Genomic DNA, 16,223 nt, shown 5'->3' with positions numbered 1-16,223 from the left:
AATGACCCACGGGCCTTAGTTTAGGGACCCCTGCTATAGAGGGATGGGGCCCATGGCCTTGTGTAGTAAAGTTAAGAAAGAATGGGGAAGGTAGGCAAGAGACATAATGCGATGATTGAAGAGTATGAAGGAGAAAAGACAGGAACAAAGGAATGTGTGAAAGAGAGGAACTGAAGGAAAGGCAAGAATATAGTGAAACGATGAGGAGAAAATGGTCAGAAGCTCAACAGGTCAAGATGGAGGCAGAAAAGGACCAGATCATGCTACAAGCTGGGTCTCCCTATACAGTGTTCCCTCACTTATCACAGGTGTTAGGTTCCAGGACCACCCGCAATAAGTGAAAATCCGCAAAGTAGGGACACTATATTTATTTTAACATTTATACATTATTTTAGTAGTCATACACTATTTTAAGTCTTTATCAACCAATTGTGTGTTAATAAATCCCTTCCTTCTCCTCCTGTTGCTGCTTGGGCTCCTTTTCTCTCCCTTTGGCTTCTCCTTCCTCCCTTCCTTAGGCTGGAAATTGTAATTTTTTAATGATTTATAATAGTCTTTTAGAGTTTATTGAAAAACCGCAAAACAGCGAATCTGCGAAGAGTGAACCACGAAGTAGTGAGGGAACACTGTAAAGTAAAGGCAAAGGTTTTCCCCTGACATTAAGTCCAGTCGTGACCGACTCTGGGGGTTGGTGGTCATCTCCATTTCTAAGCCAAAGAGCCGGCGTTGTCCGTAGACACCTCCAAGGTCATGTGGCCACTGGCATGACTGCATGGAGCGCCGTTACCTTCCCGCCGGAGCGGTACCTATTGATCTACTCACATTGGCATGTTTTCTAACAGCTAGGTTGGCAGGAGCTGGAGCTAACAGCGGCCGCTCACACCGTTCCCGGGGTTTGAACCTGGGACCTTTCGGTCTCCAGCTCAGTGCTTTAACGCACTTTGCCACCGGGGCTCCTTGGGAACACTGTACTTGAGAACTAAAAGAACACCCACTCCGTCCAAGGTGGAGAGGACCATATATGATTTTGGATTCTATTTATTCCACTTGGCCCCAGAAGAGAGGCGGCTGGAGAAGGATAGGAGAGAAAGAGAGGAGAATGAATGGGCAGGATGGAGGGAGGGGGCACAGGACCAAGGCTAGGGCTGGGAATGGGGTGAGGGGAACCGAGTCTGGGGGGGAATGGGTGCCCTAGTCGGGGGTGGAGGGAGAACTCTTGCCTTGGGGGGGCATGGGGCGAATCCTGGCTGTCAGAAGGGGTGGTTTAAAGAAGAATGGGGCAGATTGGGAAGGGGGGAAAGCGAGGGAAGACAGGCCCAAGGGATGTGGGGCACTGGGAAGCACTGGAAAGAACTGGGAAGAGACCCAGGAGGGGGCGGGGACTGTCTGGGGAGGGGGTAAGGGAAGAGCCGGAGCAGAGGCGGGAGGGGTGGGCAAAGGAGGGAAGAGCGGGCCTATCTGCCCCAAAGGAAGCCAAGCTCTCTGAGGGGAATAAAAACTGAGGGGAATAAAAACTGAGGGGAATAAAAACGGAGGGGAATAAAAACTGAGGGGAAAGAGGCGGTTCCAAAGGCAGCCCGGCTCCCCTCATTCTCTCCAGAAAAGAACTGCCCCGTCCCCTCACCATTTGCGGACTTTCTCGATGGCGGCCATGACCCGCTTGATATCATCCTTGGCGCGGCTGCGGGTCTCGGCCCGCACCGACCGACCCGACATGCTGCTGAGGCGGCGAGGTTCTTCTGGAAGCTCGGCGGAAGGCGGGCTCCGACTGGCTGGCACGAGAGGCGGCCGAGAGGGAGAACAAGTCCGGCCTGGCTGGCCCCCTCACGCACAATGAAGGCTCCTCCCCGCCTCAGCCCGCCTCGAGGGAACAAGGAAGGAGAGGCGGCACTGCGCAGGCGCCGCCGCCGCGCACGTAGCCTTCGCCAGCCCGTTGGGGGCGGGGCCTGCGCGAGAGGCGCCCTTCCCGCCCATTTGCCTTCTGAGGGGATTGGAGTCGCCTCACGCCTCGCGCCTCAGGTGGCGCAGTGGGTTACAGCCTTGTCACCTGACCCGAAGGCTGCCAGGTTCGAATCCCACCCGGGGACTTACCTCGTCCCACCAGGTCCTTTGGACTCCTATCTTCCCTAATACTTAACAGCTAGTAGGAATTGTGGGAGTTAATAATGATATTTATTTATTTACAGTATTTATATTCCGCCCTTCTTTCTCACCACGAAGGGGACTCAGGGCGGATCACATTATATACATATAGGGCAAACATTCAATGCCCATATACACATAGAACCGAGACAGAGACAGACGCAGAGGCAATTTAACCTTCTCCTGAGGGGATGTTCAATTCTGGCCACAGGGGGGAGCAGCTGCTTCATCATCCACTCTGATGGCACTTCCTCATTCCAACGTCGTAAATTATCATAGAATCATAAAATCGTAGAGTTGGAAGAGACCTCATGGGCCATCTAGTCCAACCCCCTGCCAAGAAGCAGGAAATCACATTCAAAGCACCCCCGACAGATGGCCATCCAGCCTCTGCTTAAAAGCCTCCAAGGAAGGAGCCTCCACCACAGTCCGGGGCAGAGAGTTCCACTGCTGAACCGCCCTTCTCACAGTCAGGAAGTTCTTCCTGATGTTCAGGTGGAATCTCCTTTCCTGTAGTTTGAAGCCATTGTAAATTAGTTAAATTTGCCTCCCCACTTTATAAATGGTACCTTATTTCCTACTATCTTTCAGGTTGCTAGGTCAGCAATGAGCCTTACATTTATTATTTAAACTGTTGTTTATTCATATCATGATCTGATCACCATGCTCAATATATTGGGATAGCAATACAAAAAAGTGTCTTCAGTGTCTGGTTGTGATCCCCAGGTTGTGCCCGTCAGCTTTCATATCATATTATTTCTAGCGCCCACTTTTTGCTTGATATTCAGTGTTTCTTATAAAGTCAGAACATGGTCCAGAGTGACTCCAAGATATTTTGACATGCTGCAATGCTCCAGTGGAGTTCCTTCCCAGGTCATCCTCAGAGCTCAAGATACTTGTCTGTTCTTAAGATAAAAAGCACATGTCTGTGTTTTAGATAGATTAGGAAGCAGCCGTTTTTCCCTGTAATAGGCAGTAAGAGCACCTAAAGCAGGGCTCCCCAAACTTTTTAAACAGGGGGCCAGTTTACGATCCTTTGGACCGTTGGAGGGCCGGACTATAGTTGGCCACCGAGCAATAATAATAACAACAACAACAACAATAATAAAAAAAAAAGTTGAAAGAGACCCTTTGGGCCATTGAGTCCACCCTTCTGCCTTTGTGCAGCAAAAGCACAAGCAAAGCACCCCTGACAGATGTCCACCCAGCCTCAATGTTAATAATAATAATAATAATAATAATAATAAAGAGGGTTGGAAGAGATCCCTTGGCCATTGAGTCCAACCCCCTTCTGCCTTTGTGCACCTATTAAATTTTTCTTTAATTTGTGCGTATTGAAACCATGAGAGATTTTGGAAAGTTTTTCCCAATTCTTCTTGAGATTTTAGATTGTAAGATCCATTAGTTTTCTTCAAAATGTCTTTACATCTTGGCCATTTTTTTCCAATTTAAAATGAATCTTACATCTGCCTCCAATGGTGAAATCCATAATGGTGTCTTAGTATAGAATTTTTTAAAAATATTTCTCCTATGTTTTAATTAAATTAATTAAAATTCATGAAGAAACACAAAAAAATTAAATAAAAAATTCTCTATGAAACCCGAATCTTACTTATTAGGAACTGGCTGTGCCCGGCCATGCGTTGCTGTGGCGTTGTCTGGTGGTGTTGGTGAGAAATTGTTGAGGTAGTGGTGGTACTGAATGTCTGTTGTATGGTTGTCTTTATGTTTAGTATGCACACTGAAGTGGATTATATGGCAGTGTGGAGTCAAGATAATCCAGTTCAAAGCAGATAATATAAGATTCTAAATGGGTTATATAGCTGTGTGGAAGGGCCTTGAGTCTACACTGCCATATAATCCAGTTCAAATCTGATAATCTGTGGAAGAGGCCTAAGTGAGGCCTAACTGTGCCTGTCCCCTGGGCTGAGTAGGTTGCTAGGAGACCAAGTGGGTGGAGCTTAGCCTTCAAACTGGCAGCAATTGGATAAAAACTATTATTCCTCTCCCTGTAATTAGGACTTTATTTTTCTTTTCTTTTTGTTGTATCAACCTAGAGCCGTGAATGATGGGTTGTGTTGTCAAATTTCGAGGTTGGGGGGCCTGTAGTTTTGTTGTTTTGTCCGCTGCCCTGATGCCATCACTCTTTTATATATATAGATATTGGATGCATCTTTAAATTGGGAATTAAATGAAGATAAATTATTCACTTATTTAAGTTTGTACGTCAGCATCACTTTAATAAAAATTTTAAAAAAATACACTAGTCGTGCTTTTTGTGAATGTGATATTTTTGTTTAAATAGATATCATTTCTAGAGGGACTTATAGACAACACGGTTAGAGCGAAGGATAAAAAGGGAGCGAGAACCTCCAAAGGCGTTCTATGACAGTTCGCTGCTGATGGGAGTTTCTGACTCTCCAAGAGTGGGTTCAGGCAGCGGGAGGCCCAGAAGGTTCATGGTGAAATGCCCTGCTGTGATTTCCTCCGGAATATCTTCCTCGATAAAGACTTCAGCACCTGGAGGAAGTTGGAGGAGGAAAGCCAGGAGAAAAAAAAAATTAATTGACATTAATGGAACCCATATTCTGGAGGACTCACAGTTTGGATCAGACCATGAAATGGCCTTTGGTGGATCAAGCAAGGTCAAAAGATGAAGCTGAACTGGCAATAACTCTTGCATACTATATTGATAGTGGCCATGAATGAACTACCGTATATACTCGAGTATAAACCGACCCAAATATAAGCCGAGGCACCTTATTTGACCACCAAAAAACTGGGAAAACATTGACTCCAATATAAGCCGAGGGTGGGAAATTTCAGAAAGAAAAATAGATACCAATAAAATTACATTAATTGAGGCATCAGTAGGTTAAATGTTTTTGAATATTTACCGTATTTCAAAGAAAAAAAAATAAACTAGCTCTATAAATGGAAAAGTAGGGGCAGCAAAAACAATATGGTATCAACAATAACCTAATAATAATAATAAAAACTTGATTTGGATCCCACCCTATCTCCCCATGGGGACTCAGGCCGGCTTCCAACATAGTAACAGGCAAATATTCAATGCTTATATAAACAATGCAGAGCTAGATATAGATCTATAATTATAGATACTAATTTCACATATGCATTTCCCCCTGAAACGTTTGCAAATCCACCCCTCTCTCCGTTTGTTAGTGTGTGTGCATTTCCCCTACAATATTTTAAGCCACATATATATATACAGTAGAGTCTCACATATCCAAGCCTCTGGATTATCCAAGCCATTTTTGTAGTCAATGTTTTCAATATATCGTGATATTTTGGTGCTAAATTCGTAAATACAGTAATTACAACATAATATTACTGCGCATTGAACTACGTTTTCTGTCCAATTTGTTGTATAACATGATGTTTTGGTGCTTAATTTGTAAAATCATAAACTAATTTGATGTTTAATAGGCTTTTCCTTAATCCCTCCTTATTATCCGAGATATTCGCTTATCCAAGCTTCTGCCGGCCCATTTAGCTTGGATAAGTGAGACTCTACTGTATATAGATACACATATAAAGGTACTTAGAGATGGCAAAAGCTTGCAAAGGGTTAATGCCTATATATCTGTAGGAGAGTTTAACAAATATTTCAGGGGAAAACGCTTTCATAAGATTGATGAATATATATTTTTCTTCTTCCTGACTTGCAAGGGTGTCTCTCTTTTCAAAACATTCCCTTGATTAAGGGCAGGGAGGCTTTGCAAAAGAAAACACACTGATAAGGGAGGAGAAGAGAGAAATTTATTTATTTATTTATTTATTTACAGCATTTATATTCCGCCCTTCTCACCCCGAAGGGGACTCAGGGCGGATCACATTGTATACATATAAGGCAAACATTCAATGCCTTTTAACATAGAACAAACACAAGACAAACATGGCTCCGAGCGGGCCTCGAACTCATGACCTCCTGGTCAGAGTGATTCATTGCAGTGATTCATTGCAGCTGCTCTCCAGCCTGCGCCACAGCCTGAGCATATTGCAAGCAATAGCCTGTAGACTTGGTTACCAGCCTTGACCTTATAAGCCGAGGGAGGCTTTTTCAGCTCATAAATAAGGGCTGAAAAACTCAGCTTATCTTCGAGTATATACGGCAGGGGTCCCCAAACTAAGGCCCGGGGGCCGGATGCGGCCCTCCAAAGTAATTTACCTGGCCCCTGCCCTCGTTTATAATATAACATTTTTATATCAGTTTTAATAATATAATATATTGTATATACATATAATATTGATAATAATATTATCATTTTATACAATATAATTCTAACAATAATACCATATAATACAGTAATATTAATTATATGTTATATATTACATATAATATTACAGTATAGTGATATAGTTCAATATAGTAATATATAATGCCAATATTGTGCTATGCTAATAATATAATATATTGTATGTACATACAGCTGCTCTGAGTTCCCTTCGGGGTGAGAAGGGTGGGATATAAATGTAGTAAATAAATGTAGTAAATGAATAAATAAATAATTTTGGACTTAGACTCGCCCAGAGTCTGAAATGACTTGAAGGCACACAACAACAACAACAATCCTAATTAACCTGACTATCTCATTGGCCAGAAGCAGGCCCACACTTCCTATTGAAATCCTGATAGGTTTATGTTGGTTAAAATTATTTTCATTTTTAAATATTGTATTGTTCTTTCATTGTTATTGTTGTTGTTTTGCACTACAAATAAGACATGTGCAGTGTGCATAGAAATTTGTTCGGTTTTTCCCCCCAAATGATAATTCGGCCCCTCCACAGTCTGAAGGATTGTGGACCGGCCCTCTGCTTTAAAAGTTTGAGGACCCCTGATATACGGTATGTAGTTCTTTGAATAAAGCCTTTTATAACTTTTTAAGCACGACTCTGCTTCTGTATTAGTGAAGCTTGATAGTTCTACTGCTGCCACTCAAAGCGTCTGATCTGCTAAACTGCTGCTAATGCAGTTGTGGCTGCTTTACCATTTTTGAACGCTTTTTCCTTTTTGAAAATTAGCCCCCGCTGCCAGCAAGCTTCTGCCTACCAGGTGACAAGACTAGAACTAATTTGGCTTTGCAAATCTGTAGAAATGGGCCATGCTGACAACACACAGAACCGTTTGGTGTTGCTCGAAGCGTTGGCGTTGACCAGGGGTCCCCAAACTAAGGCCCGGGGGCCAAATGTGGCCCTCCAAGGTCATTGACCTGGCCCCTGTCCTAAACTTTAGACTTAGGGTTGACCTTGAGATCGTCTAGATGGTCTTTGGAGGTCTCTTTGCTTACTTATGGCCTTATGAGATCATCTAGATGGTCTTTGGAGGTCTCTTTGCTTACTTATGGCCTTATGAGATCGTCTAGATGGTCTTTGGAGATCTCTTTGCTTACTTATGGCCTTATGAGATCGTCTAGATGGTCTTTGGAGATCTCTTTGCTTACTTATGGCCTTATGAGATCGTCTAGATGGTCTTTGGAGATCTCTTTGCTTACTTATGGCCTTATGAGATCGTCTAGATGGTCTTTGGAGGTCTCTTTGCTTACTTATGGCCTTATGAGATCATCTAGATGGTCTTTGGAGGTCTCTTTGCTTACTTATGGCCTTATGAGATCGTCTAGATGGTCTTTGGAGATCTCTTTGCTTACTTATGGCCTTATGAGATCGTCTAGATGGTCTTTGGAGATCTCTTTGCTTACTTATGGCCTTATGAGATCGTCTAGATGGTCTTTGGAGATCTCTTTGCTTACTTATGGCCTTATGAGACCATCTAGATGGCTTTTGGCGGTCACTTTCCTTACCTATGGTCTTATGAAACCATCTAGTTGGTCTTTGAGGGTCCCTTTCCTTATCTATGGGTCTTATGAGATCGTCTAGATCAGGGGTCCCCAAACTAAGGCCCCCCAAGGTGATTTACCTGGCCTCTGTCCTAAACTTTACACTTAGGGTTGACTTAAGTCTGAAACGAAGGCACACAACAACAACAACAACAACACTCCTAATTTTGGACTATTTCATCCTAGTCCGGCCCCCCAAGAGTCTGAGGGACTGTGAATTGGCCCTCCACTTAAAAAGTTTGAGGACCCCTGGCGTTGACGTACCTGTGGGGTCGTAGGTGCCAACCTCGCCACGGCCCCCTTCCGGATTCACCCCCAGCAAAGTGGTGAGGCATTCCGCCAGCTCAGTTTCCGTGAAATGCTCTCCTGCATGAAGTCAAAGGGACACGCTGATCAGTTGCTGTTGTGGGGGAGACGCCTTGCCATCAAACCCGTTTCGGGGCCAACGCTGCCCACCTGTGTTTTGAAGCAGCAAAAGCAGGTCGTCCCTGTTGATGGTAGGCTCTCCGTCCTCGTCCTCGTAGCCCAAGATTTGGAAGGCGTGATTTATTTCGTTCCTCGACAGCCCAAACGCTGGCCGGTGATTGATGTAAAGCTTGATGAAGTCCCCCAAATTGATGCTGGTCACTTGCTTTCCAGTCTCCAGGTATTCGCTGAACTTGACTTCATTCAACATGTTTTCAATCTAAATAAAGAAGTGGGATCACAAGCAGAATTCTTTGGCAAGACCTATCTCTTCCGGCAGGTCGACCCAATCAGTTTTAACTATGAGTTTTAAAATCATGTTCTATGTATGTATTCTAACATGGGTTTCATTTTAACAACCATCTTTCATCGCATAATAGTCGCATTTCTCCCTCTTTTTTTGAAAAAAAAAATCTGCTTTTGATGAATTGGAGCTCCAAGTTGTTTGCCTTCAGATCAGTTCAGGCAACACTGAGTTAGAGTGAGAAGCTAAGCCTGACTTCTCTTGTTCCTGGTTCAAAGTTAAGCTTTGATTTTGGATTTAATATATCCAGGAAGTTTTCTATGTTCCTGTTCATGTACTCCTGCTCAAGTCTTACTAGTTCTATCTTCCTAATTATGTTTTATTTGCTTTGTATAATGAGGCATTGAATTTTTGCCTAAATGTATGTTGTAAGCCGCTCTGAGTCCCCTGCAGGCTGAGAAGAGAGGGATAGAAATGAAGTTAATAATAATAATAATAATAATAATAATAATAATAATAATGATGGTTTGGATCATTGATGTCGCTGTCCCAGGTGACAGTCGCATTGACGAAAAACAACAGGAAAAACTCAGCCGCTATCAGGACCTCAAGATTGAACTTCAAAGACTCTGGCAGAAACCAGTGCAGGTGGTCCCAGTGGTGATGGGCGTACTGGGTGCCATACCAAAAGATCTCAGCCGGCATTTGGAAACAATAGACATTGACAAAATTACAATCTGCCAACTGCAAAAGGCCACCCGACTGGGATCTGCGTGCATCATCCGAAAATACATCACACAGTCCTAGACACTTGGGAAGTGTTCGACTTGTGATTTTGTGATACGAAATCCAGCATATCTATCTTGTTTGCTGTGTCATACAATAATAATAATAATAATAATACATCACACAGTCCTAGACACTTGGGAAGTGTTCGACTTGTGATTTTGAGATAGGAAATCCAGCATATCTATCTTGTTTGCTGTGTCATACAATATAATAATAACAACAACAACAACAACAACAACAACAATAATAATAATAATACATCACACAGTCCTAGACACTTGGGAAGTGTTCGACTTGTGATTTTGAGATAGGAAATCCAGCATATCTATCTTGTTTGCTGTGTCATACAATATAATAATAATAACAACAACAACAACAACAATAATAATAATAATACATCACACAGTCCTAGACACTTGGGAAGTGTTTGACTTGTGATTTTGTGATACGAAATCCAGCATATCTATCTTGTTTGCTGTGTCATACAATAAAATAATAATAGTAATAACTGTGATTCCTGGCTGTTCCTAGACTTTGTCACCTTTGGAACTTTATGAGACCTTTTGCTAAACCTTTTTGGATTATATACCGTATATACTCGAGTATAAGCCGACCCGAATATAAGCCAAGGCACCTAAGTTTACCACAAAAAACTGGGATAACTTATTGACTCGAGTATAAGCCGAGGTTGGGAAATGCAGCTACGGGTAAATTTCAAAATAAAAATAGATACCAATAAAATTTCATTAATCGAGGCATCAGTAGGTTAAATGTTTTTGAATACTTACCGTATTTCAAAGAAAAACAATAAACTAGCTCTATAAGTGGAAAAGTAGGGGCAACAAAAACAATATGGTATCAACAATAACCTTATAATAATAATAATAATAATAATAATAATAATAATAATAATAATAATAATTCATTTGTACCCTGTCCTATTCTCTCCATGGCCGGCTTCCAACATAGTAACAGGCAAACATTCAATGCCTATATAAACAATGCAGAGTTAGATATAGATCTATAATTATAGATACTAATTTCACATATGCATTTCCCCCAAAATGTTTGCAAATCCCCCCCTCTCTATGTGTGTGTGCATTTCCCCTACAATATTTGCAAGCTATATATATATATATACACACACACACACACACACACACGTTTATATATATTTGTGTGTTCATTTCCCCCCGTAATATTTGCAAGCCCTATATATAGATAGGTAAAAATATATTCATATCTTATATCTATATAGAATTTGCAGAGACTTGCAAACATATGAGGGCAAATTCATATATTAAAAAAATGTATATGTATGGCTACAGATACACAAGTACATGGATCTATATGTATAAAGGATTTGCAAACACCTGCAAACATATGAGGGCAAATTCATATATAAAAAGAAGGTATAGGTATGGCTACAGATACACAGGTACATGGATCTATATGTATAAAGGATTTGCAAAGACCTGCAAACATATGAGGGTGAATTCATATATAAAAAGAATATATATGTATGGCTACAGATACACAGGTACATGGATCTATATGTATAAAGGATTTGCAAAGACCTGCAAACATATGAGGGCAAATTCATATGTAAAAAGAATGGCTACAGATACACAAGTACATGGATCTATATGTATAAAGGATTTGCAAACACCTGCAAACATATGAGGGCAAATTCACATATAAAAAGAAGGTATAGGTATGGCTACAGATACACAAGTACATGGATCTATATGTATAAAGGATTTGCAAAGACCTGCAAACATATGAGGGCGAATTCATATATAAAAAGAATATATATGTATGGCTACAGATACACAGGTACATGGATCTATATGTATAAAGGATTTGGGGAGAAAGCAACCATGGAACACCACAGGGAAATGGTTCAGATGGACAGCCAACCCAAAGATGGTTTGGTATGTCATCGAAACCGACACCATCCGACAAAACACATTTTGCAAAAACAGGAAAACATCGCTAAGACAAATAGATTTGTTTGTATGTCTTTTCTGGTATGCCATATTTTGATAATGCACAGAGCACATCTCTTCCCTTGTCTGCCAGCAGTATTTGTTTTTCTTCCCACCACAGCATCACAATAGAAAGGAAGAGGGTTTTTTTTTACTATGTGAGGGAGGGAAATCAGTGGTCCTTCCATATCCTCCAGCGGTTTTGTGAAAAGTGGGGCAGCTTCAGCCCTGTTCTCATTGTGTCTTGTCCTTTTCTGCTCAATGGAGGGAACTAGGCCACGAATCCACCCTGCTGCACTACAGTGCGCAGAGAACTGGGCTACATGTTCGGTCAGCCTTGAAGCGCTTTCCCCCTTCGGTCCTCCTGCATATAAACAGGCACCTTCTGCCTAGCACACTCACTTATAGCTAGAGGAGCTGGGCTGCAGGACTGGAACACAAGGCTTGTTCTGTCCAATATGCTCCTGCTTCTCTCCATTATCACGGCTATCTTCCCAAATGCTCTCTTAGAACAGAGCTTTCCAAACGTGTCAAGCTTTTAAGACATGCTTCCCATTTGCAACACAGTCATTCAGTTTTACTAACAAGACAGACGGAGGTTCAACCAACCCCTTATAAGAGCTTCCTCTATCTATATATATAAAAGGGTAATGAAATTTCAGCCTAGGACAAAACAACAAAACTACACATTCCAGAAATACTAGGCAGCACCACCCCTCATCCATGCCTCTACGTTCATACAACAAAAAGAAAAGAAAAATAAAGTCCTAATTAGAGGGAGAGGAATAATTGTTTTTAGCCAATTGCTGCCAGTTAGAAGGCTAAGCTCCGCCCACTTGGTCTCCTAGCAACCCACTCAGCCCGGGGTATGGGCAGAGTTAGGCCTCACTTAGGCCTCTTCCACCCTGCCTATAAAATACAGATTATCTGATTTTAACTGGATTATATGGCAGTGTAGACTTTTATATATATATAGATAGATTACTGCATTCACTTGAACAACACTAGCACTCCACTTCTATAGTGATTAAACCTCTCTGGAGTAGTAGTCATCTCCTTTCCTTCAACGCATTTTCAGACATTGATAGGTAACGTAAGGCCAGCAAATAGCCCTATTCAAATGGTCATGGTTGCTGAAGGACTGACCTCATCTTCAGTCGGGAAAAAGCCCATCGCTCGCATGACGAACGGAATCTGTTCCAGCGGGATGTGCGTAGACACCTTTCTGGGCTCCATGGTGTTGATCCCTTGGTGGATCAACTGAGCATAATAAAAATAATCTTCCAGTTCCTGGAAGCACATAAAAATGCACAACATGGAGTCATGGAGTTTAGAATACAAATCCAGTGACCTGCAGGATTATTAAATATGTGTGTCCCTGGTAGAAGGGGGTGGACTGGATGGCTTTGGGGGGTCTCTTCCAACACTAGAAACCCAATAATAAGGAATAATAATAGATACAAATATAATAATTCTATCTTCCTGTCTTGCAGAATGGGGTTGGACTGAATGCCCCCTTCCAACTCTAGGAATATAATAATAATAATAATAATAATAATAATAATAATAATAATAATAATAAATAATTACACAGTCCTAAACGCTTGGGAAGTGTTCAACTTGTGATTCTGTGATATGAAACCCAGCATATATATCTTGTTTGCTGTGCCATACTATGTCTTTCTGTCAATAATAATAATAATAACAATAATAATAATACATCACACAGTCCTAAACATTAGGGAAGTGTTCAACTTGTGATTCTGTGATATGAAACCCAGCATATATATCTCCTTTGCTGTGTCATACTCTGTCTTTCTGTCAATAATAATAATAATAATAATAATAATAATAATAATAATAATATAGTCTTCTTGCTTAGCAGAAAGGGGTTGGACTAATTGTCCCTTGGAGACCTCTTCCAACTTATTCTATGATTCTACGCAGAATTCCGTTGGGAAAAAACACATGGATGTCTAACTGGACCTGAAAACAGGAAACTACTTATATACTCGAGTATAAACCTAGTTTTTCAGAACTTTTTTTAAGACTGAAAAATCCCCCCTCGGCTTATACTCAGGTGAGGGTCCTGGTTGGCTTATATTTGGGTCAGCTTATACCCGAGAATATATGGTACATTTAGTATTTTTCTCTATTATTATTGGTATTATTACATTTATTATTTTTCTCTAGTATTGTTACTACTATTACATTTATTTTACTCTATTATTATTATAATTATTAATATTTATTATTTCACTCTGATCTTATTATTATTATTGCATTTATTATTTTACTCTATTTATTATTACATGTATTATTTTACTTTATTTATTATTATTATTACATGTATTATTTTACTCTATTATTTTTAAAAGGATATATAAGCACATTTACATGGAAGAAGATGAGAATAATGATTTGATCAGAGTTGGACAGTCTTATCTTAAATCTGAGCTTGATGTAAATATTCAAAAACATTTAACCTACTAATGCCTCAATGAATGTAATTTTATTGGTATCTATTTTTATTTCTGAAATTTCCCACCCTCAGCTTATACTGGAGTCAATGTTTTCCCAGTTTTTTTGTGGTAAAATTAGGTGCCTCGGCTTATATTCGGGTCGGCTTATACTCGAGTATATACGGTATGCTGAAATATGTGTGCATGAGCCTTCAAGGCACCAGTTGACTTATGAAGACCTCATGAATTCCTAGGGTTTTCTTGGGCAAGGAATCCTCGGAGATGTCTTTGCCAGGCTCTTCCTCAGAAATAGAGCCTATAGCAGCTGGTTTTCCATTGACCGTCTCCCACCCAAGTCCCAACCAGGGCTGCCCCTGCTTAGCTTGCAAGAACAGATGGGACCTAGTGCCTTTATTTAGGCCATATATTGGAAGTAGCAAATATCATACAATAGCCTTGGAGTTCAGGCAACATCCTATCACCCTCTATATGTGTGTAATACCAATAATAATTGTTGGAGGTCTCCCATTCAAGATCAGGCAGGAAGCAGCCAGGCTTTGAAGCTGCAAGGCTATTCAATGCTAATCAAGGTGGCCAATTGAAATATTCCCACTTGCCTCCAACAGACAAGAGTTCTTTCTCCCACCCTGGACATCATTCCACAGGTATATAAATACACCCCACTTGCCTAGTTTCCAACAGACCTCACGACTTCTGAGGATGCCTGCCATAGATGTGGGTGAAACATCAGGAGAGAATGCTTCTGGAGCCTGGAAAACTCACAGCAACATATTTATGATCCTCTGCATGATTTGCAAGCGGGATGTCGGTCTCCACATTGAAAACAAAGCCCATCCCTGGCTTTGTGGTGACGTGTTTTATATTGCTTTTCTCAGCCGGCCATAATTTATTCCCGCTGAAAAGCGGTGTATAAATCCTCCCAAGACAGGGGCAGTCCAACCTTTAAATTACCTTGAAAAACAGGCCTTCTCTGCCACCCTCCAGGAGATTGTAGTACGGGATTAAATCCTTCCCGCCCAGAAAAACGACGGCTTCCAGAGCGCTAGGGAAGGAACAATGCAAACGGCGTGTGAGTCGGGAGAACAATGGTGACAGCATTTAGGTCCCCGTTTCGAATGAAAAGCAGGCAATCAATCAATCAGTCGGTGGATCAATTGAGAGACGGCTCCTGGGGTGGGGGTTTCGGGAAGGAGCTAGAAGGACTTAGTAAATACCAACAGCCTTGATCTGTCACTTTACATTCAAACCGTGTCTTAATTCAGAAAATTCTGTCTAAATGCTACACTCTATTGTGTTTTCGTTGTATATTTTCAATCCCTTTTGGGCTCCAGTTCTGGGCCAAGAGTAAGAATCACAATGAATCAGTTCATAGAATGAATAACCACTAATCTGATACATGAATATGTTTGGTTTTCTATGGAGGCTCTGAATCAGGGGTCCCCAAACTAAGGACCGGGGGCCGGATGCGGCCCTCCAAGGCCATTGACCTGGCCCCCGCCTTCAGTTTTAGACTTAGGCTCGCCCAGAGTCTAAAATGACTTGAAGGCACAACAACAACAATCCTACTTGATTATCTCATTGGCCAGAAGGAGGCCCACACTTCCCACTGAAATCCTGGTAAGTATGTTGGTTAAAATTATTTTTATTTTTAAATATTGTATTGTTTTTTCATTTACCAATATTGTAAATGAAATATTGTAAATGAATGATATAGTAATAATATAATATATTATGTATACATATAATATTGATAATAAATATTATAATGTAATACAATATAATATTTATTTATTTATTTATTTATTTATTACAATATTTTTACCCCACCCTTCTCACCCAATAGGGGACTCAGTATAATAATATTGTATAATATAATAATATTAATTATATATTATATATTAAATGTAATATTACTAATAATATTACGGTATAATGGTATAGTACAATGTAGTAATATCTAATGCTAATATTGTGCTATGCTAATAATATAATATATTGTATGTACATACAACTTGTAAGCCGCTCTGAGTCCCCTTCGGGGTGAGAGAGGGTGGGGTAGAAATGTAGTAAATAAATAAATAATTGTTGCTGGGGTTGTTGACATGTGCAGTGAGCATAGGAATTTGTTCAGTTTTTTTCCCCAAATGATAATTCAACCCCTCAACAATCTGAGGGACCATGAATCGGCCCTCCACTTAAAAAGTTTGAGGACCCCTGCTCTGAATCTTGTTGCACATAGGCTATATGTGTTTAT

The 16,223-nt window shown here is 40.9% G+C and overlaps 2 protein-coding genes across 5 annotated transcripts in view; both read right to left on the bottom strand.

Annotated features, from left to right (window-relative positions):
- Nucleotides 1-1,877, bottom strand: part of bcl7a (BAF chromatin remodeling complex subunit BCL7A) — a 36,039-nt gene extending 34,162 nt beyond the window's left edge. Inside the window, exon 1 of the mRNA XM_062958680.1 lies at nucleotides 1,625-1,877. Coding sequence (XP_062814750.1) covers nucleotides 1,625-1,716 — 92 coding nt within the window. The 5' untranslated portion in view covers nucleotides 1,717-1,877. The remainder of the gene's footprint in view (nucleotides 1-1,624) is intronic.
- Nucleotides 1,878-2,760: 883 nt separating this feature from the next.
- The window catches only part of cfap251 (cilia and flagella associated protein 251), a 39,485-nt gene continuing 26,022 nt past the window's right edge, over nucleotides 2,761-16,223 (bottom strand). For 3 of the 4 annotated variants that reach the window (XM_062958404.1, XM_062958406.1, XM_062958405.1), the window contains 5 exons: nucleotides 14,921-15,011; nucleotides 12,633-12,776; nucleotides 8,457-8,685; nucleotides 8,265-8,366; nucleotides 2,761-4,662 (listed from right to left, as the gene is read on the bottom strand). In XM_062958404.1, coding sequence (XP_062814474.1) covers nucleotides 4,526-4,662; nucleotides 8,265-8,366; nucleotides 8,457-8,685; nucleotides 12,633-12,776; nucleotides 14,921-15,011 — 703 coding nt within the window. In that variant the 3' untranslated portion in view covers nucleotides 2,761-4,525. The remainder of the gene's footprint in view (nucleotides 4,663-8,264; nucleotides 8,367-8,456; nucleotides 8,686-12,632; nucleotides 12,777-14,920; nucleotides 15,012-16,223) is intronic. The other variant, XM_062958407.1, reaches the window with a different exon arrangement.

Source organism: Anolis carolinensis, chromosome X (assembly GCF_035594765.1).
Source record: "Anolis carolinensis isolate JA03-04 chromosome X, rAnoCar3.1.pri, whole genome shotgun sequence".
NCBI classification, from domain to species: Eukaryota; Metazoa; Chordata; class Lepidosauria; order Squamata; family Dactyloidae; genus Anolis; species Anolis carolinensis.
Note: the sequence above shows the minus strand (reverse complement) of the source record. Positions and strands in the feature narration are given on the sequence as shown.